Genomic DNA, 26514 nt, shown 5'->3' with positions numbered 1-26514 from the left:
TTTGTTGAATAGTTCAACAACAGCATGTGGAGCATTTTCACTTATTTTAAAGACTTAAACACTAGCAGTTATTGGAGAGCGTGTCAAAGCATATGGAGGACACTTAAATTTGATTGTTCTTATCAGTATTTCTTATGTACTGGCTGATTATCTTTTTGAATATCTTCTTTTTCTTGCTTGAATAAATCAGGTGTTAAAGAATGCATTTTGCACGGGTTTTTTCTAAATGATAATCCATTCTACATGTAATGACCTGTCAGCTGATCTTTAAGACTTTTGTGTGTGGTCTGTTTTCATATTCAGCCTAATTTTGCAAATCACAGGCACTTTTTTCCTCCTCTAAAACACGTATCAGCCATTTTTTGCTCGACATTTTGGTTTCTTTAAAGCCCAGTCTTGTTTCTCTTGGCTGATGCTCATTCGTGCATCTGGCTCATTCCGCAGAGAACCGAAGTGTGGTCACGCTTTGGTCATGCTGTGGTTTTGCTTTGGTTAAGGGATGTGGTGATAAGTACACCTCATGTTGTGACTTTTCTGCCCCATTTCTTGGCTCTGTATTTTCAAGACCGCGCTCGAGTTTTACTCAGTATGTTATTTTAAAATACTCTGATGTTGTTTATAAAAATTACACTGTAGCACACTATACATTAAAACAATGTTTGTATACCTATTACAGTGAAACAGGAACTTCTTGACAAGCTAATCACATAATTAAAGTAGTTTGAATGTTTCACCTTGATGTCCTTTTTGATCATTTGTTATTCGTCGTTAGACCACTTAAAGCTGCAATTTCTTCTGCCATTAGTGGAAATAACATGCAATAATTTGTCAGTCCTGAACGACAGCAGCTCAACACCACCTCAGTGAAAACACACATCCATACCAGTCATTTTAAATTGTAAACAGCTGCAACGCGCGATGTTAATAGCACATTTTGGAAGAGGGACCTCAAGTTTTGTGGTTTTCGACAGATGTTTCCCCTTCCATTGAGAATTTTTTTCATTTGTTACTGAATTTCAATATTTGTAAGTCAGATGTCATTTATTTTAACGATAATCATCACTGCCGCCGCCATCAGTGGCTTAGTCCCTTTCTGCAGACTTTATTACACTGTAGTTTTGGAGCTACATAATACCAGCCTGCCTAAATTTGCTGTCCTTTATCGTTGTCCTCATCTTACCTTCTTCTCCCCATAAATGTGCATTTTATTTGCACATTTACACGCAGCGCCCAGCAATAATCAGAACATGAGTAAGCCATTGTTGGCTAATTTCTATGTGCAGTCGCTGGAAGGAAAATTCAATTTCACTGCAACATAAAAATAACACAAACACCACAAAGCCTCGAGCGGGCTAACCTCACATTCCTCACATCTCCATTTGATTACTCATTTCTTGTCATGAACATATGCTGAAAGCAGAAAAACATACAGTAACTACTTAACACCTACACGTAATAGTCAGATGTTGTTTTCACACTGCAGCGCTGTGGCCGAGGAGCACATGAGAAGAAACATCTGAGGAAGTTGGACCAGGCACGATTTTTAACGTTGATCGCTCCCTAGAACAACGTTTGCGTGATGACTGAGTGTGTTTTCCAGTGATATGAGACTCGCACAGGTACAGTAGTAATTCTTTTCGTGCTTTCTGGCTGCTCTATCGAGGCAGCACCCTGGGAGAAAAGATAAGTTTGGATAGTCCCACTTCCCCCTACATTTTTTGGGAGTTTTTGAAAACGGGCAATAGTACAAGTTGTTCCAGGGCAAACGCTTGTAGTCCTGTGTTTGTATAAGAGCACGTGGCAAAAAACGCAGGACACCCAAAAAACGGATTACAATTGTTAAAAAGCAAAACAAATTAAATAAATAATAATTAAATAATTTAGGTATAACAGTTTTTTGAAGTAATTGCTAATGTTGCTAATGTCATGATGTTTAGTAGTTATGTAGAACCATGTAATATATTGCACTGGCTTCATATAATCAGTCACAGATCCATTGATTTAGATGTGTATTGCATTCATTTTTGAAGAACGTCATTCTAAAACCAACGCCGGAGTAATTTAATGGTGGCGTCAACACACAGTTTGTTTATCAGAGTAGCTTCTGCACTATGTTTACATGTTTATCAGCCCTATCTGCAGCACACTGTGCAGAGTTAGCATTACAGTGAAGACGATGTTGCTTCAGAGTCAAGTTATGTTTTCACGTTTGATCTTTTTTCTGGTAATTTTTTACTGGGTTTCGATTTTAGTAAAACATCTAGAGTTTCCTAGCACCAAAAACATCTTTCATCATCATTTGCGGACACTGTTGTTTACTTTCACTCAGTCCTACTCACTGCAAACTATCTTTCGAGTGCGGTCCAATTGAATTGACTTCAGCACATTAGCATCATTTGGAAGTGTAATCCGGCAGTGGTACAACATTTCATGGAACTATACAGACTAATTGTGTTTTTCAGTGTAAACCAAAGTGTTGACGCCATTAGAGCTACACTAGAAGCATGACTGTAAATAGGTGAATGTGTAAATATGTGCTGGAATTCAGCTTTTATTTATTAGCCAAACTCATACAGCAATTGGGTTCTTATCATCTGAAAGATCCATTCTACCTTTTTATTTATTCTCCATATAGTGTAAATCCTGATAAGGCATTTCTGCTTATTCAGTACACTGACTCTGGTGATTTCTGAACGTATTTGTATTTCTATTAATAGTTTGTTGTTTTTTTTTGTATGAGGCGGAGGGTCTGCAGTATTACTGAGAGAGAAAGAGAAAATCTGCTTTATACAGCACCATTTTTATCCAACTATATTAGCATTCAAAAGCAAAAATTCAGACACATTTTGATATTGGTTGACCTTTCAGGAGCTTAGTTCTTTAAAACATATTTTTTTAGATACGTTTTTCATCTTTTTATGGCATCATTTCCGTAGAATGGCTTTTTTGCAGTGCAGAGTTTGTTTTTCAGCAGATTTTTCCTCACAGTTAAAGTAATGAGCTGTTAAATCTGTGAATAATAACATAGGAATTAAATGACTATCATTCCCCGCAAGATTCTTTTAGCATTTCCCTGAAGTGAAAGTTGCATGCTTCCACAGAAATGTCTGTGTTTGAAGGGGATTCGTAATACCTGGCCTCTGTCCATCAGAATGGTTTGAGTTAGAAACACATGGAGGTGTAATCAGGTTTACTGTAACAGGCCGCAGATAGCCACGCTCGCTATAATTTCCTGAGGTGTCACTTTTACTAGTTCCTATAAATGAAATGTTTCTCAGCTCAGAATGTGGTGAAAACACAGCTCGATTTCATCGTGTTGTGTTTTGAATTATTTAAACATTTTTAAGATGTTCAGTTTAATTTGTCTGAGAGAAAGACACCACTTTGGAAAAGCTACAGAGAGAGTAAAGAGACTGACTCTGTTACAGCCAGCTGGTGGCTTAGCTGAGCTTAGTGTTTTGTTGCGTGAGTCTTGTTCAAAAAAAAAGATGTCGGATTATTTTGCAGATGCCAGCACAGCGGGATGACTGTACGTAGTCGCTATAACTGTTGACAGCAGATAGATCCACAGAGAGAAGTTCTTATTTTAAGTGAACCTTTACAGCCAAACAAAAAGTAGTCAATGAACAGCTGAATCTTATTCCTAGTATGGCTGCATGACAGACAGAGCACTTGTTTATTGTTTGTTAATTCAGGATGTTATGCAGTTATGCAGAGACTCTTACAGAGGAGAAGAAAACACTGAATTGTTTTAAGGTTATTCTAATGTTTAAGAAACATGCGTGTTTGCTTTGTAGCAGACAGTGAGCTAAGAAGATCAGTACTACTCTAACAGATGCACTAAATGAAGTTGGAGCCAGGGGGCCGTTAGCTTACTCGGTTTAAAATCTGTTTGGAAATAGGGGAGAACAGCCTGGCTGTGTGTGACTGGGGGCTTTTTCCCTCTTGTTTTTGTGCTAATTAAACGTGCCAAACAAGTTTTTTTACATGTTTCCAGTCAATGAAAACTAAGAGGCTGCTGGCTGTAGCTTCATGTTCGTACAGACTTCAAAGATGTCTCACTCTTCATTTATTCGCACATAGATAAATAAGTGCACTTGTCAAAATGTTGAAAGTTTCCTCTAACCACAATGAAACACTTTCATGTAATTAAAAGCAACATATTCTGCTGCTACACAGAGCTCTGGAAGCAGATTTTCGCATTTTCCCTTCATTTACTAAGCCTCTCTGTTACCAGCGTGTCACAAGAGAGCATATGAAAACAAAAGGGCAAAAATTAAGCTGTTTGAAATAAGTGCCGTGAAATTGAGCAATACATTTGCACAAATCCAATCCAGAGAGACCTTAGCTGTGTACCAGATCTGTTAACATACCATGCTAGTGATCAAATGAGGCATCATTTTTATTTGAGCAGATATACAGTATGTGCGAATACACTCAGTGGACACTTAATTTGTTACACCTTGCAAGTACTGGGTTGAATTGGCTGGTGAGTCTAATCTAAACAGTTTTTATTTTCCTGGTTGAATTGATGTTCAGACCTGCTCTTACTTATCCTCCAAGTTTCAGCCTTCACAGTCTCTGTATGCGGCTTGTTCCCTTCTTTTCTGTAGCATTAGGATTTAGCTTCCCATAAAACAACTGAAATTATTATTTCTGAGTCTTGGATATGCTTGAGGTTTTAATACCATTCCCTTTCAAGCTCTGGATTAGGCCGTTCGCAGTAAGTGCAGGACATTGCACTCAAGCTTACCTAATGCAGTGTTTTTATATGACATCATGCAATTTGCAGTAAAGATCCAAACATAGCGCTGCTTGTATAATACATAACACAGCTCTTTTGTGATACTTAAGCTCATATTTAGAGTTTTGCAGATTCCAGAGGGTTGATTGTGTGCCACATTGTTGTAAAAAAGGTTTTAGCCAAAACACATCATTTGATGAAAAGCCAAGGCTGAGTGTCTGGACGTCTGTTCGGATGCTCTTTTGCATTGCCCTGATACCTGCTCTTCCAGGTGAATCTTTAAACCCGAATTGTTAGGGAAATTTTAAAGTGAACTCTTTTGTTAGGCTATAGGTGTGTCAGCAGAAAACAGTGCAGTGGCCAATAATTTTCTGCACATCTGTCACCCTAGTATAGTCCAGACATGGATAATTTATTTTTCTTGTAACCTTGAACAGCTGAGTTGTTCTTGGATGCCACAGTCTATGCAATGTCAACTTAGACTACACAGTGGGTTTAGAGGTTATCATGCTCCAACTGCTGTTGGTAATCACCTCCTTCTACCAGACATATATCAGCTAGTGGAAAAACACATTTTCCAAGCTCAGTTACCTTTTATGGTGTTTCCAAACAGTTGCCTTTAATTACATTATAATAAGTGATAATAATTGGAGATAGCGCGGAGCTGAAGTAAGAGCAACAGACGCAAAGAAAGAATATTAAGATCCCCTGCTCGCTGCTACAGAGAAAATTATGGTCTGCAACCATCTGATTATTTCATTCTGAGTGTATTATTTTTAGCAGAAAGAATGACCTTTCCAAGAGTCTTTTGTTTTCTCAGTGGGAGGTTTGGAAAACATAAAGGTATCCAGGCATTTGTAAGATGCACTCCGTAGTTTGTTTTTTATGTGTTCCTGTGAAATCATTTTCATCAGGGAGAATTTTTCCCCCCTTTTTTTGGATACAGCACTGGCAGACAGAACTGTCTCTCTTAATGTTCTTTTGTTTTGTCTGGCTGTAACGCATTGGCTGAACCTTAGCCACTGTTTGTCTTGACAACTATTGCATGTTTGCAGAAATAAGACACATTTTGACATGCCGGAGTTTTATTTCTAAATGACATAATCTAAATGAAGCTCAGAAACACACGTCCAAACCAGGAGGCCTTAAAAAACTGGTTTATATTGCACCGTGATGTCCCTGAAGCTGCAGAGAGAGTCTTATGTATTTATCTGTGCGCCTGTGTCTGCGTGGCTGAGTTTGTCTGCATTTGTAACAATAATCTGTGATGACTACATGAAGGGAGCAGGCCTCGGTTCACCTGAGGTTTCACTTCATTTTGAGGCAATATCTGGTATTACTGTTGTTTTTTTCTTTGTTTCTTCATCAGGGGAGGGAATTTTTTTTGGAATATTTTGAAAGGAGTGGCTGTTTTCGTTAAAATATTTGGAGAAAGCTAGATACACAGTGATTCCAGAGAATCCTAGACATAATAAAATGCTCCAACCTTCCCATCAATATACAAATATGGAAAACATCTGCAAGAGTTTTTCAGGAGCTACATATATGCCATCTCTCTTTCCTCTAACTGTTCTGCGAAAATTAAAGGAAAAACACACTGAATCGTGATATAACATCCAGGAAGTGTCTGCAGCACACAAGAGCCCAAACAGCTGCTAAGCTAAACCTTTGCCATAAAAATGAAGCTCGAGTGTAAAGGTCGAACATCTGAGCACACACATTGAATGTTTCTGGCTTAAAGAGGACTTTATCCCCTTGTCCTCTGTTTCCTTTCTCAAAGGACAGATATTTATACCAAGAGTTTGCTCATAAATGCACATAACAAAGTACTGTCAGCTTGATCCAAAGAAATGTGAGTCATTACTGCTCCAGTTCTGACCCTCACACATTTCATAGAGTTTACCTCAGTAACATTAATATTAACAAAAGATGTCATTCATAACATTCATGTCACTACCTCTGACTGCTAATTTGTGAGAATTATTACTCTTGTCATGTCACAATCATTCACTCAAGTCTGGTTTTCTTCAAGATAAGGGTTAAACACTTGGACAAGTTCATCAGTTTGGTGTCTCTGCAGAACACTTCAACAACCCCTACACTTACTGTTAAATTAGTGCTCACTGGAAACTTCTTATTATAGCTTATTTTTAAAGCATCTGATAGCTGAGTGAGGGAGTGATAATATGGGTTAGAGCTCGAAAATTCTGCTAAACAGCAGAGGATCCTGCTGTAAAGGTGAAAGTGAGCTGTTAATGAATGGCATGGAATACTAAGCATGTAATATGTCTGCAGAACAGTTGCTTTGTGAACATTTCAGAGGTCTGTGTTTGGGATCTAGATTAGAAACTGGCGGCTGCAGGAGAATATTTCTGAAAGAACTGCAAGAGGAAGCTCTTGCGGTCCAAACATGAGACTGAAAGACTGAAAAAGAATTTGGGCAGAGGTACTGTTGATGAGGAAACGTCTGATTTAACAGATGGTTTTGTGCAACCATGCAAAGTCCTGTGTTGCAGGTTTTCCACAACAATCAGTTGACTAAAGCTCACATCAGATTCATTGCAGTGTAAACAGGAGGTCCTGTTGTATTTACACTAGCATCTCACGACACATAGCACGTTCATGCAGACTGTGAGGCGAATAGACAATGCGGATGGCGGTGATGTGGTGCAATGAAACAAGTAAAAAGTGAAGAGAATTCAAAGAAACTAGAAATTGAAGGGACTGTGCCAAAGTGCCAAAGAGTGAGGTAAAAGGAGAAAAAATGAAAAAATGTCTGCAATCCAGAGAGAATAAATAGTCTGAAGGTTCAGTTAGCGTGGCAAATTATCAGAGGCCTTTGAGTCTGATCATCAGATACGGACTCAGCGGTCTGGGGAAAGTTATTGTCAGAATAACCAGCATATCAGCTATTCTTTGGCAGCCACTCACGTTCACTCCATTTAATTTTTCCTCTTTAGTTGTCAGGGACCATATACAAAAAACATTCATCTCTTAAGGAAAACGATGCATTGTACCAGATTTAACTGCTAGCTAATTTCTATCCTCAGACCCTGGGCAGGTCAAATAACAAATAGAAATACATGAAAACACATCATCAATGAACAAATTACACTAACCTATGTAGTTTACCTTACCTATGTACACTACCTTCACAGATGTCAAATTACACATGTAAATAATATATACATATTCAACTGGTCAATGTGTGAAAGATCTGAAAAGAGTGGAAATATAAACAATCAATAAAGTCTGTTTTGTTTTGAGTTTCGTGTTGAGTTCAGACCTGAAATTTTTTAGATAATTTTAGTTTCTAATGTAGAAACTGTAGATCGGTGTTTTATCACCAAATGTTTTCAAAGTACAGAGAGTCTCTGGAAGGTCAGGGTGTAAGGTAACCTTACTCACAATCAGACTCACAACCCACATCCACAGTCATAATATTTTCATTCTACTCTGAAGCTTTGCCTAAAAATCTAAACTAATTAGGAAGAACCTCATAGAACAAACCATAGCTGCATCAGAAGTCCGTCAAATGGGGTAGATGATGAAATAAGTTTTGTTGTGGATGGTTATATGCATTTGTATGTTTCTGTTAGCGTGTTCTTTTGTTTTCATGATTGTAGCCATCCTTTTATTTATTTATGAGTCATTTGTAAAAGCTCCACTCTTGAAAATGTCATCAGTGTCTTCAGTTTGTTTGTTTTGTCTCTTCAAGCTACCAAGACTTTAATTAATATAAACACAAGTCCAAGAAAAACAGAAAATCCTGGTAGTCATTATATGGTCATAACGGTGGTTTCGTTTATGTCCCACTCTTTTTAGCACGATCAGGCTAATCTGAGTACAGAAGCTGCATCCTCTTCACTTTGAGAAACATCTTCTCTTGTGAGGAATGCAGAATTACTGGCACCAATGTTAGACAAATAAGCCTCCATGGAGCAGAGTGCATGTGTTGTCTCACAGCTGTGTGTTTGTGTGTGAGTGTGTTACCATTCAGTTTGATATTTTTCCTTTTTTGTAAAGCGATGATCGATTTATTTTTCGAACTTCTTGCTGTATCCAAATGTTGACGTTGATGCTTCTGTGTGCTGTGGTGAATTAGTGTGTCACAAGGCACTGCCAGGCCGAGCTGGGTGCACCATGTTGGTTCAGGGAAGGGCTTCTGTTTATAAGGTAATTAGAGTGCTTATGGTTCACCTCGGGTAACTGAGGTCAGACTAGTTTATGTCTAGATTTCAGGGGCCCCCCTGTAAGACGATATGCATTACTAGCACATTTAAATAACCTTGTGGTGAAAAAAAGGCACAGGTGACAAAACAAACAGGCTGTGTGTTGTCCTGATCACTCTGAACAAGTGCAAGTTTTCACAGCCTAGTGTGTGTGAAATCAAATGTCAGTCACAACATGCGGGCATTGTGCGTGTGCAGGCCTGTGACTCCCTAATATTCTTGTAGAAAAGTGGCATGAATGCACCTGGGAAATCTTTCTCCCTTGTTCTTTCACTCATGAATATGAATGAAATCCACATGTGTTTCAAATTTGTTTGCCGATTTGCATGAAGCACATGAGCGAACGGCAGGCTTGCAGGGGAGAGAGCTGTTGTTGTGAAAAGTGCCAAGGCTTTGTGCGTCAAAACTCGGCGGGGTTTTGTTTTGTGTGCTGAATCATAAAGTGCTTTGTGGTTAAGTGGCCGTGCACAAACTCCTTAGTAGTTGTTGTTGGTAAGAGAGCAAAGAAGCATTCATGTTGTGATCCCTGACTCTCCCCAAGTGTGGAGCGTGATTAGGATATGAGCATTTTCTGCTATTAAACAGTGTTAGAGGAGCAGAGGTAAATTGCTAAATAGTTTTTGGTGAATCAGGAGTTGTCTTGGTACACGCTGCATTTATAACAGTTAAGGTATCCGTCATCACACTTAATCCCAGCACTTCAGCGCTTCAGTATTACACTTGTGTAGACTACAAACACTAGCTACAACCCTAACCACTACACAATGTAGGAATTTGACAGAAATAGGCAGTAATATCAACACAGTGCATTCGTTTTTGAGCATGTACTTCACTATATGGCATGTACATTTTTTGTTATCATGTATTATCCATTTATCTCTGAGGACTTCCATTAAGGAGTTGTGGCTGATTTTTCACAATCAGGAAATAAATCACGTGGATAGTTTGAGGGTATTTTATTGCCTTAGTGCACCAACCTTAAACCCAAGCATCCATCATCCCGTGTCTTTACAAAGCATGTTGTTTTAACTTTTAGACAGGTCATGTCTTTACCATCACCCTTTATCTCTTAGTTTTTGTGTCCACACATGTCAAAATACAAATGTTTAACCAAGTGGTGTCATAATAAATCAGTAATTTACATTTAGCCAATTTGTAAAAATGGAAAATGTCAGATAATACGTGTTTAAAGTGCTCTTTTATCAGCAAGGAAACCAAATACCAGTGCAATTACACTTGTTTATTTAATAATATAATGAGAGACAGCACGGCGAGGTATAAAATGATAGAGATAATGAGCATTTCCCTGGATGCTAATTTAATAAAACAAAAGATGCAGCTCAGTAAAAATGAACTTGAACGCAGCTTGGGATCCAGTTTCCATGGGATGCTGTTGCCTCTTTCGTGATCCTTTGGAGACGGACATAGATGTTTGTTTTCTCATGATTGTTCAGCTAACCCTGGTTATTTTGCTAAGCTGGTTATTTGCTATAAGTGCCTTCTGCCCTCAGGGGGATGTTATTACGACATGCGATATTGGGTCACGCAGGAAGCCATCCTCAGATCTACTCTCTCGGGGTGTCTAAATCCAAGCTTCTCCCAACATTCAGTATGCTGGGATGCAATCAACATAAATTGAAAGACAGATGTGCACAGATCTGCTGTATATGTTTTCTGTACAATAATTTCATACCTGCTTTACAAACTGATTTACAGTACAAATATGACAAGGAAAGATTAATAAGAGTAGCAGCTCTTGAAGTTGCCAGTTGTTTATAATCAGCGTTTCTGTGACAGCGTGTGTGTGTGTCTGTGTGTGGTACACGCATAGATCTGTTCCTGAGTCAGTATGTTTCATACTATGCGGATCAACAATGGTGGTCATCTTGACTGATTTCAGGAACTGACCAGTACCTCATTTATATGCTAAAACCCCTCTCTCTGATGTTCAGAATCACTGCACTCAATTCAACAACCCAGCAAATCATATGCACTCAGTGAAAAATACATCAGCGCACCATATTTGAATTCATACATAGATGCGTTACACATGGCCTGCTCTTTCCCCATTAAGAATCTCTTGAGTGGTGATTGTTCCTTTTGTATGATAATCACTTGTGCATGAGTTAAAGTGTTAAGTTTGAGGTAAGGGTTCAAATCTGGTTTTTGCAGGTTAATTTCCTCCTGTGGAAACCTGAAGAGTCACAAATGTTTTTTTTAAATAAAAAACTGCCATAGTCAACTTACAGGGGGATTGTCCTCTGAATTATGTTGAAATTCAAAGAAGTGTAATTAGACCTGAGCAAACATGCAGAAACAGACACAGCAACGAGATCTGCCGACAGCTGTTTGTGTGTGTGTGTGTGTGTGGTTATGTGTGCATGTGCGTGCATAACAAAATTAGTTTTAGATTTCTTCAAACACGTTCATATAAACAGCCTGAAATATTGGAACAGCAGTTTAGTTTTTACTTTTCTTAGAAGCTTGAAAGTCAGTGTTTGGTATGACCACCTTTATTCTTCAACACAGCCTGAATTCTCTTAGCGAGCTTTCTTCTAATTTCTTTAAGCAGTCTTCAGGAATAGTTCTCCCAGCTTCTTAAAGGACATTCAAACGTCTTCTTTGGATGTTGGCTGCCTTTTAGTTTCATTCTCTGTCAAGATGATCCCACATTGCTGTAATAAGTCTGAGGCCTGTGCTCTGAGGAGGCCAATCAATTACTGATAGTGCTCCTTGTGTGTGTGTTTTTTTAATCCAGGTATGCTTTTACTGCACTGGAAGTGTATTTGGGATTATTTTGCTGAAAAATGAAGCTGTTGCCAATCAGATGCTTTTAAATAGTGTTGTCAACACGTTCCATCAGCATTCACAAGATCGTTGTTGCAGTCCTAAACATGACAGAGCGCCAAGCAGATGGCTATAGAAAATGACTGTTTTACCTCTTTCCTGATGTCTTCCATATATTTATGACCCAGAAATCTTACACTTGGATTCATCTTTCCATCAGACCCTTTACCGATGATTTTCAGTCTAGTTCTTGGGTAATTTGGCATACCTCAGCCTTTTCTCCCCATTACCCTGGGGGAATGGGTTCTCAACAGCCACCCTCACACTGAGACCATTTCTAATGAGGCTTTAGTCAACAGTAGATGGATCAACTGAAGGACCTGATGTGTCTCTCAGGACCTGTGTCATGTGTTTTCTGGATTTTTTCCTATTTCTTAAGGACATGACTTTTAGATACTGTTCATCTGCTGTAGATCATTTTTAAGGCCTGCCACATCTTCTTTTGTTCTCCAGTTGTCCATTTTTTTAAGTCCACACTGTACATTATGCTACGATATGGCAGCTTTTCAGCTAATAGCTCTTTGGGAATCAACTTGATTGTGCAAAAAATACTATTGTATGTCTGTCAAACTGTGTTATCTTTGGGAGTTTCATAGATTCAATCAGCTAAAGAAATGGAAACAAATTATGTGTTCTTACAACAGACTGCTAGTAACAAAGATACAATTTGAAATTGGCTCTTTGCTAAGTTTTCTGTTATGTGTAAAAACAACACTGGTTCATCCTGTAAGTTAAGAGCCTTTTTTATGTTTCAGTGATTGATAGGTCAGTGTTAAGAGGTTCAATAAGAATTCCATTTAAGTAATTGTTTTATTGGTGCTGAAGTACTACAGTATTTTAGACCCGTCAGACTGTGCTATCTTTGGCATTTGTTGTTGATTCAGCTAAGGAAAGGGACAAATTGTATCTTTTGGGACAGGTTGCTAAAGTGCCCAAAGGTACAGTTTAAATGTTGTTCTTTGTTAATATTTTTGTTATCTGTAGAGAAAACATTGGGTCATCCCTGTATGTTAGGGGCCTTTTGTAATACTTTAATTATTCATAGGTCACTGTTAGGCTTAACACACCGAAAACATTCCTCTGAAAATGTTCGGGTACAAGGAGTGGACTGAACATTGATATACCTTTATTAGTCCCACAAGGGGAAATTTCATAAGGCTGCCGACCTATTGCACACAATGGCGGCGCCATCTTACCCTCCATCTTACCCATGAGCGGAAAAGTATTTTTCGACCTGAGGAAGTGTTGCTCAAGATCACTTAAAAAAATTGTAAGTCTGGTTCCTTGGAAGCAAAATACAAAGAGAAAAAGAGGAGCTCATTTCTGTATATTCTCACAGTACTGTATATTTTATGTAAATGAGTGACCTTTGTGTATTAAAGTAGTGAATTTGTCTTCTTATGCACATGTTCCTTTGATATTTTACAGAAAGAAGTGTTGCAAGGGCTTTAAGTTTGTTCTGGGCCAGTGCATTCCTGAAGGTATGAAACTGGATATCTCTCCTGTGCTTCTCTGATTATTTTGGGAATTCTTCCCAAACCCATCCAGTCTTTAGTCTTATAATATATAATAATAAAAACTTAATGGTAGATGGATCTGAGATGCTCAGTTTCTGTTTTCTTGCTCATACTGACAAAGCGCTTCATTTATGTCCAGACTATGACGTATGCACCGGCGCCCCCTGTGAGCAGCAGTGTACCGATCATTTTGGCAGAGTGGTGTGTACCTGTTACCCCGGCTTTCGCTATGACCGTGAGCGTCACAGAAGGCGAGAGAAGCCTTATTGTCTGGGTGGGTACACCACATACATATTAATCAGTGTCATCCTTTAAAATAATGTTTGATTATTTGATCTTAACGGTCATTTAAAAGAAGCCTGTGCTCCTTTTGTTTTATTGTACTTGTACAAAGACAAAATACCTTACGATTAATATTTTTTAGATATATTTCTTTAAATGATCATGAGGTTGTGCTTGTCAGTAAAACCCGAAGTGACACTTTGTCTTTCTTTTATCTCCCTCCTGTCACCGCATGATGCAGACATCAATGAATGCACAGACAAAAACATGACTGCATGCTCTCAGATCTGCATTAACTCTGTGGGGAGCTACAGGTGTGAGTGTGAGAAAGGCTACTTCCTGGAAGAAGATGGGAAAACATGCACCAAGGGGGAGAGAGGTGAGATTGACATTTTCTCTTCAGCCAAGGTCACCTCACAGTCAGACGTGCCCTTGAATAAAGAGACTGACATTTTGTCTTTATTCAAGGGCACCTCTGACTGTGACGTGAAGCTGACAGCTTGTTATTGGTGTATGTGAGCGAGAGAGGGAGGCGGAGGAAGAGGAGGGGTACTGCAAAACACAGACACCTGGGAGTCATTAGACATCTTCGACCCTTGTGCATGTCAGAATGGTTCTGTCTCCTCAACGTGCTGCTGCCCCTTTGACTCCTGATCTTTCCTGATTTGCTGGGTGTATTTGAAGAAAGCTCAAATGTTGTAGGCCAGCGGTCCCCAACCTTTTTTGCGCCACGGACCGGTTTATGCCCGACAATATTTTCACGGACCGGCCTTTAAGGTGTCGCTGAAAAATACAACAAAATAAAACTAGTACCGGTACCAAAAAAAAAAAGATTTATTCATAACACACGTGAAAAGACCCAGGAAGACCGAGTTAAAGATAAAAACGATAACAAAATAACGCTGAAAACCGATAAAAATCCTGAAAACCATACATTTCACAACTGAGCCTCAACTCTCGCAGCCGGTACCAAACGACTCATGGACCGGTACCGGTCCGAGGCCCGGGGGTTGGGGACCGCTGTTGTAGGCGATAAAAAAACATCTTTTTTCTTTTTTTGCCTCAGATTCAGTTGCAATGAAGCAGTAAAGTGCTAAAGATTTGTTACTTCCTCCCTTGTGTTCATCTTCCATTGCATACTATAGTTCAGAAAAAAGCTGGAGAATGAGAAACTGCGGTACACAATCATGCTGCCACTTTATGTCCCGCTGTTTTGTAATATAGTGGGGGAAAATAATATCCAGACAGTTTCACCATTCAACCACAGGCTCGAGACCAAACTATAAGAGCTACAGTGTGCTTCTTTATGGGCTTTGTTTCCATAGGAATGTGAGGTATGTGCAAGTTTATTGATTAGATATTATTGTTTTATCGTTTTATTTATTGCATATGAGAGCATGAGGGTGGGAATGGATGTTTGTATCTGTGTGTGCCTGTATGTCTGTGTCCATATGTCAGTTTGGGTATCAGACGCCACCTCTCTGGGGACATCTCAGGCCCTCCAAGGTATGGAGGCCTCAGACATCGGTGCGTCGGTGGTTCTTTGTGTCCGGGGTGGGCGTCCAGGTACACACCGGCTCACTCCTTGGTGGCTGCTTGTTGGGGCCTGGAGCCTGGGGCTCGCTTGGGCCACTTCGGGGGTGGGGTGCCCTCGGCCTCTTGGCACTGCAACCCCCCTCTGGCTTCTGCTCCGCGGCTGCTGAGTGACCCCTCATCTGGGACTCTCCTCAGCTCTTTCTGGGTTAGTGGCACGGCTGCCCCTCTGTTGGTCTTCCTTGGTCTCTTGTGTTCTGAGGGCCTCTGGATGTCTGGAGTCTTGATCTCCTCCATATCTGCTTCATGCCCTGGAGGACGGGGCTGTGGCCGCTCACACCCTCTAGCAGATCATTACATGAAGGAACCTTTTAAATACAAGCGCGCTCATGCTCACAGATGTACACACGGGTGCTCACACACACAAACGACACCCTTTTTGGCTCCTACCTCAAAGCACACTGTGCGCTGTCGATCGTATGTGCTGCACAATAATGTTTAATATTTACTGTTATATTCACACGTGATGTTGTTTATTATGTTGCTCTTTTTTTTCTTCTGCTTGTTTTCTCTTTTTTCTTTCTCAACAGGTGATCCAGGTGATTGATATATGTATTTTTTGTCTGCTTATTTTGTTGGTTTTTGTTTTTTGCCCTTTATCCCTGTCCCTCTTCCCCGCTGTTTTTCTTTCCCTCTTTCTTTCTCCCTTTTCTTTTCCCCAGTCAAATCTGTCCCGTATTTAGCAAGTGAAAATAAAATAAAATAAATAGACCACTACGGCATGGCTGGGATGGTCCATTTGGTAAAGTAAATCCGTTGGGCATCTTTCTTCGCCTTTAGACAATAATTCTGATGGCAAAAGAGCCAAACGGGACAGGCAAAAAAAAAAAAAAAAAAGATATTATAGTTTTAATCTGGACGAACGAGCAAAAAGCTGCAAAAGTGGAAAGGAAAGTGAGAAAAAAAGACATGTAGAGTTATTTTCAGTTGTAACAATGTGTTATTAAATCACATTGTTAACTCTGAACTCATTTTAATTCTGCACTTTCCAGAGACTGACTCATTTTTTACAGCCCCCTGCCAACTTTAGTTCAGTAAATCACCCACAATGGTTAATGTACCTTTTCGTTAGTGGATTTGCTTTTCCCCAGTTACTAAAAAAGAGAGTATTTGCCAGAACAAAACTTCTCAATCTTATATTCATCACACAAAGAAAGCAGTCACTACTCTGTACAAATCAGATCAGAATAAAGTCAGAACTGGTCCATGAATAGTTTCCTCATCTCAGGTTTTAATAGCTGTTTCTGAAAAGACTAAAGCACAAACAGAACTATAAGACTAAATAACTGTTTTGCTGCTTTTGCCTTCAGAACATAAGCCACTCATCCCTCACTCTGCTCACACAGCTTATCGGAAACCCATCGAACAGTTACGAAGGCAGCAATGCTGAACATGACAACACTATTTAAATTATTAGACTGTTTTGGCGACAGATTTAATGTAACCTGACAGTAATAACAATTGTGGTTTCCCTTTATGTGGTCAAGTTAACACAGCTCTGAATCACACGCTTTAGGTTAATTTTCCCAAAGCATAGCTTTTGGTTTACATTTTATGACAAGCAAGTGAAAGATACGTGGTTCGGTCCCAGGAAGAGACACAATTCCCTTTGGGGGTTACGTCAAGAAGAGAATCCAACATAAATATCTGCCAAATCAAAAATGTGGAGCTTCCCACTGTGGTGATCCTTGTTGAATAAGGGAGCAGCCAGATGTAGCTTCTTCAGTAAAGTCTGTTTTCTTGACAGTTTTCTAAGAAAAGCATTATGTTAACATAAACATTTTCCCATTTCCCAGCAGTACATCTCTTTGAGAAGTCTGATAATGTCATGAATACTGGAACCTGCTCAGCCACGTGTGATGATTTCCACCAAATTAAGATGTCTGTCCTACAGCTTAAACAGAAGGTAAACATGTGCGCATTGGATTGGTCCATTTCCCCCCCAAACTCAACAGAAATATCACAAATCTTGCCAACTGAGCTACACATGTGCATGACAGCGGTATGTTAGTTTTCATTGTGGAACTCAAAAAACTGTTTTTGTTTAATAAAATAAACATAAAAATGTAGATGTTCTTTAAAGTTTCAGAAAAAAGTAAGTAAAAATTTCATTTATTCATATCATGGAAAGGTTAGGAACCCTCAGTTTGAACACCTGTACCCAAGGTCACAGGCTAAAGTCTTGTATAATTTTTACTGATCAGCAGGTGAACCACAACCTTTCAGTGTGTGTGTGTGTGTGTGTGTGTGTGTGTGTGTGTGTGTGTGCGCACGCGCCAGCATGGACAGATGCTTCTGCGTCTTGCATGAATTCTGATTTGTCAGCCCTGGCAGCATGGTGAGGTCTTTAAGGTATTACCCCCAGGGGTCACCAGCTCCACATGATGTTCTACTCAGATCAAAGATAACTTTTTCCTCAAGGATGCTACTTAGTATACAGGAGCAGGAAAGCTCCTGGTCATGCTGAATAATGCAGAGGGGTTGCCTGGCCTTCCATCTGGCTGGGTTACTGCTTATACTGTGGTGCAGATAGATGATCAACTTTAATCTTTGGCAGATAATAAAATTTTAGCTTAATTTTAGTTTATGTTGGCCCTCCAGGGTGAAAGTTTCCTTTCCTGTTTGACATTGCAGGCTTTTATGAGTCATTGTATGTAAAACTGTTTTTAAAACTAAATGCATAATTCTACAGTCAGATATTTGTATGTTTTATATAACTTCCAAATCAGCTTTAAAAAGGGCTTAATTAATTCAGCAATTTTTAGTTAACTTTCCATGGCATTTACAGGGTTATTCAACCATTTCTTCTTTTTCCTTCGTAACTCCTCTAAGATGGCTTTGCTGTCAAACAGTGCTGGCATCCCTGAGCAGATGACGAGTGAAAAACTCCTATCACCTATGTCTTTACCAGGGCCTCCAGGTTCCCCTGGACCTCCGGGTAAGACACAGCCTCAGTTTCTACGTGAGAACACCAGCCTCTATGAAGAAGTCATGGCGTTAAGCAAAATGTTGGAAGTACTGATAGGCTAGATGCGTTTAGGCACACTGTACATGAAAAAATTACTGACAGCACTTATGCTATTAGTAGGTTTAAGCCCACACTGGGGAAATGCACTTTTTACAGCATGGTAAAACTGATAAAAATGCATTAATCAATAATAATCAATAAAATACAAGAGTTATATATATATGTGTGTGTGTCTGTGTGTGTCTGTGTATTTTAGATGGTATTTATGACACATTTCTGACACTTATCTTTAACAATCCCTAGTAACAATAAAAGTGATGGATAGATGAACTGATAGAAATATCGTAGTTTTCCCAATTCAAAGCATTGGACAACTTTTAATTTTGACCTGTTAATAGAGAATTTATATTTGTACCATATTTAACTGTAAACTATAGGTAACCTCAAATTGTAAACCTCTGCATAGCTAAAATCCAAACTTCAGGGTGTTTTTGTGGTCATCCCTCTTTTAAACAATGTTAGCACACATTGCAGGTTTTCCTAATATAATATAGGCATTGTTGGCATCATCTTAACATTGAAATCTCTCTAATAAAGCTAAGAAGCATCTATTATGCAGAGTCTGTGTGTGTAATCTCTTCAGTTGTTTCCTACCCACTCATATCAGTGTGTAATACTTCAGGAGATCCAGGACCAGAAGGCCCTCCAGGAATTTCAGGACAGACGGGGCCCCCTGGACCACCTGGCCCCAGAGGCTTAATGGGACCCATTGGACCAACACCCGACCTGTACCACATCAAACGAGGCCCTCGGGGACCCGTGGTCAGTTATTAAATCCCTGTTTTACAATTAAAAATTTACGCAGAATTTAACAAGAAAAACTAGCGTTCGTCTTGGATGAAACAAACAGCCTCACAGCATTTTATATCCAATTTGTCATATTCTTCATGTCAAATGGAGAATATAAAAATCAGAAAGTTTGTGTCCTGATTATGACCTATGAATAAGTTGATGTATAGCACCACTCTTACACCAGTTACTTCTATTTATTATTATTTTTAATCTTATAATTTTACTTTGTGACACATAGAAGAATGGCTGTTTTAATATGAAAAGCAATAAAATCTTGAAAATCTCTTTTTTCATTTTAATGATTCACTAAATTATTATATTATCAGATAATTTAGTGTAACTGCATTGACAGGAAACCCCCCCCTGAGAAAGACACAAAATACATCCCGTCATGCACCCTTTTAAAGACCCTCATTCTTGCGAGGTGCATAAGGATAACACGTGGAAATGGCAGGACAACAGCTTCGGTTGCTTTCTTTGGCTTGCTGTTTTTGTGCCGTGCCAAGTCTTTCCTGCAAGTGTCAACCCTACATGTTAAAGTGTGGGACTGGAATCAAGAATGTGCAGGATGTGGCGATCAAGACATATTTTCTAGTTTTTTAAAGCTCTTGTATTTATGCAATCTTCTCACTGATAAATCAGACTATCATCACCTACCATCAATCAAATACAAGCTGCTTAAAGCCAAAACAAGAGCTGCAGAGCAGTGTTTTTTAGAAGATGACCTGTTGCTTTGTGTTTGAGCGTGGATGCGTTTTTTTAATCTTATTTATACATTTCATCAGTACACATGCTGATGATCTCCTACTGAAAAGATATTGTCCTCTCATCGCACAACAACCTGGTTAAACTCTAGGTGCAGTTAGGTTTGGTTTGGTCACCAGGCCATGTGTGTTTGACTTCATGTCTGGATTTCAGAGGTGATGAATGCGTGACTCAGAAGCTTTTTAGTGATCTGAATATTGGCGCTACTCCCTATACAAAGATTATTATCCCATGAAAGAGATCAAAGCACTCTGTGTTGTCAGTTTGAAGTTACTCAGAAATGGCCTGGAGGCAGGAGCAGAGTTAATCGTGGGTACTCTCACTTGATGGAGCATAATAAAGTAGTTTTGTATTTTGAGGGGCTTTGGGTAAACTGTTTCTGGGAATATACTGAATTCAACAAGCCACAGAACAATACTTTAAAGCAGTAAATGTAATTTCATACCTTTGGAGTTTGAAACAAAAGTAACTAAAATATGTTTAAAAATCAAATATATCTGAACTACTTTTTGTATTGAACAGGGGCCTCCAGGAGCACCAGGAAAAGACGGTCTAAAGGTGAGTTCAGATGCTATTTAGTCAACCAGAAATCTTCATTTTGGGGAATTTTAAAGTATAAATTTCCTCTACAAGGCAATTACTATAGACAAGAGTAGAATTGCCCATCACATTGATCCCTTAGGGAGAAGGAGGAGTCATCACCATTGACATATTGCATCCCATTTTAAAAAAGAAGTCGGTGCAGTGAGTGCAGAAAGCACCGGCTCTATAGATTTGCCAAAATCACATCAATCAAAGTAAATTTCTCAATAGCTAAATTGTTTCCCCACCTCTCCAGTTTTGTTCAGGATGAAAAGCACAAGGCAGGTGCCAGAATACTTGTTAATCCTCACCTGGGTGCTGCGCGGGCACATGAGGGGATTACTTAACTGCAAGTTGCTACAAGTTTATAGGCAGTTTCCACAGTTTTGTGTACAACATGAACACAAGCTTTGGTCGATGCTTGAAACGTGTGTTACATATTCTTACAGAGAGGGTCAGGATTTTGCTCACTTGGAAAGAAATTTCTCAAGTCAGACTTGAGCCCGTGACTTCAGCACAGAAATGTCATTGACCACCAATGTAAACACTATAGATACCTCTGGGCTGTTTTGGTTGTTTGGAATCACCTGAATTTATTCAGATTGGCCAGTTGGAGATGTTATTTTAAAGGGCTAACAGGAATGCTTTTCTCTGCTTTGCGTTCTTGTGAAGCCTAAGACAAAGGGTTAAAAAAAGAAGGCTCTGACAGATGGTTAAGTCTGAGATTAAGTGGGCACAATGCAGATTTCATCTGTGAGATTTATTTTGTGCATTTTTCACATCTTTGCATTAAACATTATGCCTCTTGCTCTTTTTTACAATATCTATAACCAGAAGCTCTTGCTCTGCCACTTTGCTGCACCGTGTTGTAGTTGAGTTTGACAGTGGTTCACTCTCATTTAGATGATGATGGTTTTTATATGGCAAAATAATGTATGAACATCACTTGTGACTGTGGCAGTTGTTACTAAGATTAGCCTCAAAGAAAAAGCTTTTTAAAAATAGAACAGAGCTCTCTCTCTATCTTTGATTTGACCCTAGCCTGTGATAAGTACGGCAGGTTGGTGGTGCAGTGAGTGAGTGCGGTAAGATTTTCTTTTTTAGTTTCACTGGGGACTTGATCCTGAACCTTCAGGATGTCAGAATGAATTTAGACTGAGAGCAGCCAGGTGAAGTAGTTAAAGGAGCTAATATGCAGAAACCTTGAAACATTATGAGACTTAACAGTGCCCGTGATTGGACACCAGGGTGGGTGTGTTTGTTTAAAAGAAAAATAAATCACTTACAAGAGCAAGGTATGAAAGCTTCAGAGCTTCATGTTAAATTGGACCTTGTAACTCTGTTTGCTTGGCTTGTAGATTGAACGCATGGAAAGACTTAGGTGCATCTGCCTTATTGACACAGTACCTTGGTGTTCTTTTCAGTGCAGCTGGGATGTTTGTGCGGATAGATTGGAGGGTTATGGTAATATGTCTCTCACAGTAACAAATCCAAACCATCTGCCAAAACACTCCCAGCCCCCTTGTGACCCTGAGCATGGCTAACAGGGTAGTCAGGTTAATGTGTATGTGCTACTGTAAATCACCAGGCTGCCATGATAATTCACAGTCAAGCTGTAAAGGATCCAGCTTACTAATTTTACTTTTTTGCTTAGAAATGTATTTGTTATCTAAAGCTAGAAAAGAGGATTTTACACTAAACTCTATGGAGAGCCACACTTTGTATTCTCACATTTTGAGCATGAGCTTTAGGGGTAACATTTAGTCTATGTTTCAAAGTTTACACAGAGTTGATGAAAGCTGCATTGCTCTTTTAGCAAATATATATAACAACACAGTACATGCTTCTTTGATATAATGTGCTCCCATTTATTCCTTTTTTAATCCATGAAGCAATCGTGTTTACTTTCATCCTGAACTCAGTTTTCCAGTTTGTGAAAGTTCCCGTAGCAGAATATCATGAATTCCTCTCATGCATTTTCCTTCAGTGTAATTCATCTCAACTAAATATTTGTTTTGTTTCCTCAGGGGGACAGAGGAGCTCCTGGGCCTGTTGGACCACCAGTAAGACTAAGGCTGTCTATACCGAGGCCACATTACTGTAACTCGTTACTATCAAATAGAAAAGTGTAGTTAAACTACAGCATGGCTGGAAAATTAAATGGTATCTCATGGAAAATAAGCATTATCATCATGTCCAAGCATCCAGTGGCCAGTTCACCAAACAGCTTGAGCCTTGATGCAATAAACTCTTGTGTAATAATTATATTTATATCCACAAATAAGCTAAAAATCTACATTTCTAAATCAGTTTTTCTGTATCTCTTTGGTCAAACCCAGGGCCCTCCAGGATCCTTTGATTTCCTGCTTCTGCTGATGGCAGACATCCGAAATGACATCGCAGACCTGCAGAGCAAGGTGTACGGTCGACCTATGCACTCTCTAGAGGAGGACTTTCCCACAGTCCCTGACAGCTGGAGACAAAACCAGGACCCTTTAGATATGGGCTCGGGTGAGGACTCTAAGGAAGCGCTGCCTCGAACAGGCGGGGGGCCAAACAGGAACAGGAAGAGGAAACCAACACGAGAGAGAACAGAGTGAACAAACTGGAATGAATGAAAAAGTACAAAAAATACATTGTCTTTGGTGTGAATATTGAAATGATCTGCCTTCTTATTTAACTTCTTAAAAAAAGAACATATTTTATGCTGTTTGATTACAGATTGTCTATTTTTGTATGATATACAAAATTTCATCTATTTTTTAACAAAAATGAGTAGACTGTGCCAACGCATGCTTTTTTATTGCATATTTTCAGAAACCTACTGTTCCTTTATAGCACATTAAAGAAGTCTCTCATAAAAACAGTTTTTTTTTCTCTTTAACTGTAAACAATCGGCAGGTGTTGCATCATCTTTGTGCTTGCAGGAAGAATTAAAGCAGCGAAATATAGAATTTTACTTTTTAACCTTAGTGCATTGAGTCTCATCTATTGCATGCCCCATTGTCATTTTTAAAATTTTGTTTTACCAAAAGTAATGATTCAAAGAAATTTTGGAAATACTGCTGTAGTAGCAGCTGTGATCAGAGGTGCAACTGTGGATTATCGGTAAGTGTTTTAAATGTCACTGAAATGACACCGCACCTTATCTAATACAGCGTTCCTCGAGGTCTTTGTTGGCCTTTTAAATCTTAAGAAGTTTTTGACTTCTGTCAAGGAGGTGCCATTTTTTCTGTGTAGTTTTGAATGAATTCTCATAAAACTTTGTTCCGATAAAGACGAAATGAATACATACCAAATATTCCCTTAAAAGTGAATACTGCCCAGAGAGTGAGCTGTCTTGGTGGAGGTTTGCGCTCTCACAGTGGTTCTTGTTTTGTAATGTTTTGCTACCCATAAGAACTTCAAAGTGAGAACAGTTTTGTTTTTTCATAATTTATTTCTAGTTTTTGCAAAAACAAAAAACAGGTGCATATTTGTTATCAGAGCTTCCTTTGATATACGCAGTGACACTGCGTGCTGTGGTGTTAGTTGGAGGGCTGCGTTAGGCACCAGAGCAGCCTTCTGGTGCCTAACCATAGCCTGTAACTTGATCATTTTAAAGTAAACTTCTTAAAACTGAATTATATCTCCTGCCATGGACACCAGACTAAAGTTTCTGTGCCTACAGCTCATTAGTGGCTTGTTTAAAACTCGGAATAAAAACCACTGCGCTTGTATATCTGATCTAATAATAAACCAACCAAAGTAAAGCCTTCTCTGCAAGCAGGCAACTTTCAGAGGGCAGTGTGAATGTCAGCTGACTGAATTTCTAAAATGTTTTAATTTTATTTCTCCACCAGAGGGAGACCTTCTCAAAGCAAGAGATCCAAAGCAGTCTGATGTTTAAAAAGAAATTTTATTTTTAACCGACCTGTTGATTTGTTGGCAGAAAACAGGGCAATTTTTCAAGGCTGGAGAATTTTTTTTTAAAAAACTGTTCATCCTTGATTAACATCATGAGACTAATAATCACCAAAACGAGAATGTTATTTCCTGATCTTTGTGGATTTCAATATCAATTCTGTCTGATGACCAGGCATATACAAGCCTTAGGAAACAAAAAAAGAGAAAAGAAACGTCTGGCTTGACTCATCTGTACATGTTTTTTTGTTTGTTTGTTTGTTTTATTTATTTTATGGTGTTTGGTGTTTTGATTTTTTTTGCCATTATCCACAATAATCCCAGCCACATCCACACACTATGAACGATTTTGATAGCATTCTCTTACATATTACCACCAAATATTACCATTATGTGGTGCCACTCACTCTCTGGTTGAGTTAACCTGATTTTATATGACATTATTATCCATTCCTTATTTAATAAAGAATAACCATAAAAAAGGACTATACAGTACTTAGTTGTGTTTGTACATCAAGCATTCAGTACCCTTATGAATCCACTAGATGGCAGTAATCTCTCAGTCCTGTACAGCGTGTACTGTTTGAGTTCAGCCCATTAAAATGATGCACAGCACAGAGTGCTGACTGAACTCATTAGACTTTGGCGTGTAGTTCACAGGGATCCACACAGACACAATCAAATCACCGTGATGAATAAAGCTTTGTGGGAATGCTCACTCAGCATGGGTAATGTGTAGATGCTTGTTTATTTTGGGACTCTGTGACATTACCTTTTCTTCTCTCTCAAAGATTGACCTGCAGGCGTCAGAGTGATCATTTTGTTCCTGGAAGAACTTTTCTTCCCTAATTTAAATCATATTCACATTCGTTATCTTTTCTATTAGAAACATTTATGTCGTTCCCAAAAGACAAACGCAGATTTGTTCATTCTTTGATAATATCCAAACCGAAATCCATTCAGATAGTTGGAAGTTTTGGATTTTGGATGCCAGCCTCATTAGACACTACATCATTGTTAACACGTTGTGTATTTTTTTCACAATGAGCCCATTTTCCCACAACGCTGCATGTTATGATTTGCATTTGATTAAAGAGGGACTGATATTGAAGTGCTGGGCGATTCTTTTTAACAAGCTGGGCTCCTCTCGTATAGAAAGAGACAAAAACACGGGGAAATCTTGGCAATAAATTTCTCAAATATCTCTTCTGGAAGTAATTAATCACCACTGTACAAGGACAGGCCTTTAAAAGGATTTCAAATATTTGCTGAAGTAGCCCCTTGTTCCCAATTATATCTCTCTGCTTGCCCCCTTCATTATTTAGAACTGTCCACAAAAAATATGCAGCACTAAATGGGAACATGCACACACACACACACACACAAACAGACCCCAAAGAAAATGTTTAGTAGCAAAAAGGATGAGTGAGTTACTGTGTTGCTAAAAAGCCCTAATGAGGTAATTTTATTAGTAGCGGCTGCCCAGGACTGTTGGAAACAGATGGAGGAAACAAACAGAGAGGGGCAGCATAAAGAAAATTAGTGCTACCCAATTCATTAATTAATGCATTAGTGTGGGCAGCAAATTAACTGCCCCAAAAAATCTTCCATTCAGCAAAGATTATGATGGAAGAAAAAAAAATACATTGTTGCCCTTCAGCGTAATTACAAGACAGTGCAAATTCAATTCTAATGAGGCGAAAGGCACCCCCTTAACATACATCCCCTATTCCCCCCTCTCTAAAAGGGCTTGCTCTTGTTGAGGCCTAAGTTTAAGGAAGTATTGAGAGTGAAGGAGACAATGATGAGAGATCGGCCAGGGTCTAAGTGCTTTATGTGCTGCAAACAGGTAGAGAGGATTGAATGGCTCTCTTTCTGGGACTCCTGGGGGGCCTGTCTTCCCAGCACAACAACACTTGGCCCTGAGAAAAGGGCCCGCTGAGGAGCCTGGAGAGTGAATGGACCTGTGCCGTGGTGGGTCAGACTGAATGGCCACAAGTTCTTCACTGATTAAAAACGATGTTGTGCCGGTCCGGGCTTCAACACATGTATGCAAACACACACACACTTATGCGTGTAGACACAAAAAAACACACACAATCACACATGCACATACTGAGAGCCCTCACCCTTCCACCTCTCCCTCTCATTGAGTTATCTTTACTCAGGCTTTGTCTCCTCTAATTGGAGCTGATGAGTGACTAATTGGTAGCTTTTTTACAACACCCG

General features: G+C 39.2%; 1 protein-coding gene across 1 annotated transcript in view; it reads left to right on the top strand.

The window, feature by feature from the left end:
• ccbe1 (collagen and calcium binding EGF domains 1) overlaps window positions 1–24821 on the top strand; it is a 38801-nt gene extending 13980 nt beyond the window's left edge. The window contains exons 3-11 of the mRNA XM_087843775.1: window positions 13252–13304; window positions 13480–13614; window positions 13864–14001; window positions 17012–17121; window positions 18048–18153; window positions 18866–19005; window positions 20323–20358; window positions 22410–22445; window positions 22722–24821. Coding sequence (XP_087699901.1) covers window positions 13252–13304; window positions 13480–13614; window positions 13864–14001; window positions 17012–17121; window positions 18048–18153; window positions 18866–19005; window positions 20323–20358; window positions 22410–22445; window positions 22722–22982 — 1015 coding nt within the window. The 3' untranslated portion in view covers window positions 22983–24821. The remainder of the gene's footprint in view (window positions 1–13251; window positions 13305–13479; window positions 13615–13863; window positions 14002–17011; window positions 17122–18047; window positions 18154–18865; window positions 19006–20322; window positions 20359–22409; window positions 22446–22721) is intronic.
• Window positions 24822–26514: the final 1693 nt, after the last annotated feature.

Source organism: Neolamprologus brichardi, chromosome 7 (assembly GCF_056152115.1).
Source record: "Neolamprologus brichardi isolate AB-2024 chromosome 7, ASM5615211v1, whole genome shotgun sequence".
Lineage (NCBI taxonomy): Eukaryota > Metazoa > Chordata > Actinopteri > Cichliformes > Cichlidae > Neolamprologus > Neolamprologus brichardi.
Note: the sequence above shows the minus strand (reverse complement) of the source record. Positions and strands in the feature narration are given on the sequence as shown.